The 2,975-nt window shown below is 48.2% G+C and overlaps 1 protein-coding gene across 1 annotated transcript in view; it reads left to right on the forward strand.

The window, feature by feature from the left end:
• Positions 1–2,975, forward strand: part of dennd4a (DENN/MADD domain containing 4A) — a gene marked incomplete at its 3' end in the record, with an annotated part of 66,334 nt that overhangs the window by 22,725 nt on the left and 40,634 nt on the right. The window contains 2 exon segments of the mRNA XM_080847589.1: positions 1,757–1,901; positions 1,904–1,932. Of these exon segments, the coding sequence (XP_080703715.1) occupies positions 1,757–1,901; positions 1,904–1,932 (174 nt within the window).

The raw sequence follows: 2,975 nt of genomic DNA on the forward strand, positions 1-2,975 counted from the left end.
GTCAATTTCTAAATAATTCATTAAAATTACATCTTCCTAATTGTTTTCACATATTGAGCTTGACTAATTGAGTCCTCTCATCTCAATCATATTAAATATGCACAAGACGAAGGTCAAACTTGGCTAGCGAACATAGCCTAGCCTATGACAAGAACACTTTATCAACTCATGAATTAACTGTGACTGCTGCACACTGCCGGCATGGCGTTAAGGGTTATTTATTATTTAAATAACTTTTTATCGCTAGGAATTATCACACTGCATTCAGTCAGTGGAACAAATTGGTGCGTGAGCCATTGGTCATCAAGTCGTCCTGCGTAGGGGAACATTGCTTTTATGCACACACACACACACACACACACACACACATACATACACACACACACTCCCATTAAGTGCTGAGTCAACTAACTGACACCTTAATCATCGTCAGACCACCGTTTAACACTGATTCCGGCAATCAGGGGTTTTAAACCATGACTTCCCTTGATATCTCAGAGTTAAATCTGAGTGAGTTAAACTGCCTTGATAACTCTGAGTTAAATCTGAGTGAGTTAAACTGCCTTGATATCTCAGAGTTAAATCTGAGTGGGTTAAACTGCCCTCACAGCACAGGCCTCTGTTCTTCCTAATGGTTTATAATTGTTTGCTCTTGGCCTGCCTGTGTAAACAAACACTTGGCCGTAACTCTAATACTCAGAATATGATGAGTTAGCGTGATGTGAAAGGGAGGGGTGAAATTGCTCGGAAAGGAACTACATGAGTAAGGGCTGACGTGATGCTGATACATCCTCCTTTCCTCTCGCCTGTCTCGTCTCGTCTCGTCTCCTCTCCCGTTTCAGACGATCCTCTGAGGATCTGTCCCCTCACTCATCACTTTTCACTCAGAACATTTCTCCCAATGTACTCAGGGAATTATGACTGGCTCTGACAATGCAGTACTTAGATCTGCCTCCAGACCCTGCTGTGTGTGTGTGTGTGTGTATGTGTGTGTGTGTGTGTGTGTGTGTGTGTGTATGTGTGTGTGTGTTTGTGTGTGTGTGTGTGTGTGTGTGTGTGTGTCGGTGTGTGTGTGTGTGTGTGTTCATGCACAAGAGACTGCTGGGCTGCTAAACAGATCAGCTGTGTGTGTCTGTGTGTGTGTGTGTGTGTGTGTGTGTGTGTGTGTGTGTGTGTGTGTGTCTCTGTGTGTGTGTGTGTGTGTGTGTGTGTGTGTGTCTCTGTGTGTGTGTGTGTGTGTGTGTGTGTGTGTGTGTGTGTGTGTGTTCATGCACAAGAGACTGCTGGGCTGCTAAACAGACCAGTCCAGAACCACTACTGCCTAACCCAGATTAACAGCAGTGGGTCTGGGGAGGAGGCTGGCATGTGTGGAGGTACATAGCATGCTGTGCTGTGCTGTGCTGTGCTGTGCTGTGAGGTGTGTGTGTGTGTGTGTTTCTGTGTGTGTGTGTGTGTGTGTGTGTGTGTGTGTGTGTGTCCGGTGTGTGTGTGTGTGTGTGTGTGTGTGTGTGTGTGTGTGTGTGTGTTTGTGTGTGTGTTCATGCACAATGAACTATTAGCTGAGAATAAGGTGTCAGAAAATTGATTGGTTACCTGAAATAAGCACACAGTAGAAACAGACCAATCAGCTGAGCCCTTGTTGAGTTTTCTGACTGACCTCGGAGTCTAATGCTAACCAGCTAAGGCTAACGTAACGTCTCAAAAGACTCCACAGCAGGCATCTAAACCCCCTCCCCCCACCCCCCTGTGCCCTCAGATGATCTTCCCGTTCCAGCTGCCGTGCCCGTACATCCCGCTGTGCCCGCTCACCCTGGCGGACGTCCTCAGCGCGCCCTGCCCCTTCATCGTGGGCGTGGACTCACGCTACTTCGACCTCTATGAACCCCCGGCCGACGTCAGCTGCGTGACCTGGACACCAACACCATCTCTCAGTGAGTGACCCCGTGACCCCCGTGAACCTGTGACCCCTGCATATCTGCCCTCTCCCCTGAGTGTATCTGACCTTCACCTCTGACACTAACCCCCTTTTCTCTGGGCTTTCGCAACCTGAGATGTCAATCTTCATATGTTTTTTGGGGGGGGGGGGGGGGCGGGAGTTTTATGAGCTCTTCTGTCGTAACTCATCAGGCCTAAAGGGTATGAAAGAGCAGAGAGTGAAGACAGAGAGAGAGAGAGAGGGGAGAGAGAGAGAGAGAGAGCACTTTGAGTGACTTAAGCACCTTGAGACTTCTCTGTTTGTTAATGTGTGCTATATAAATAAAATGCATGACTTTAGTAAAGCTGAATTTCAATCACGTGGATTACCCTGATGTCAATACGCAGAGAGAGCACTGTAGCACTGTCCCACTGGGCAGTAAGATGATGCTGAAGAATGTGGGTGTTGAGATGCTGGATGGGGTCACCAGGGAAACACCAGAGGAAAGGAGGGAGGGGAGGGAGGGAGAGAAAGGGCGATTGAAGGATAGAGGGAGAGAGATGGTGGGATTGAAGGATAGAACGAGGAAAGAAGTGGGGATTGAAGGATAGAGGGAGGGATAGAAGTAGAGAGGGAGGGAAAGAGAACGAGGGAAATTGAAGGATAGAGGGAGGGAAAGAGAAAGAGAAAGAGAGAAATTGAGGGAGGGCAAGAGAAAGAGGGGGATTTAGGGAGGGAAGAGAAAGAGGGATTGAAGGAAAGAGGGAGGGAGTGAAAGAGAAAGGGGGATTGAAGGAAAGAGGGAGGGAGTGAAAGAGAAAGGGGGATTGAAGGAAAGAGGGAGAGAAAGAGAAAGGGGGATTGAAGGAAAGAGGGAGGGAGTGAAAGAGAAAGGGGGGATTGAAGGAAAGAGGGAGGGAGTGAAAGAGAAAGGGGGATTGAAGGAAAGAGGGAGGGAGTGAAAGAGAAAGGGGGGATTGAAGGAAAGAGGGAGGGAGTGAAAGAGAAAGGGGGATTGAAGTAAAGAGGGAGGGAGTGAAAGAGAAAGGGGGATTGAAGG

The sequence above is a fragment of the Sprattus sprattus genome, assembly GCF_963457725.1.
Source record: "Sprattus sprattus genome assembly, chromosome: 11".
Taxonomy (NCBI): domain Eukaryota; kingdom Metazoa; phylum Chordata; class Actinopteri; order Clupeiformes; family Clupeidae; genus Sprattus; species Sprattus sprattus.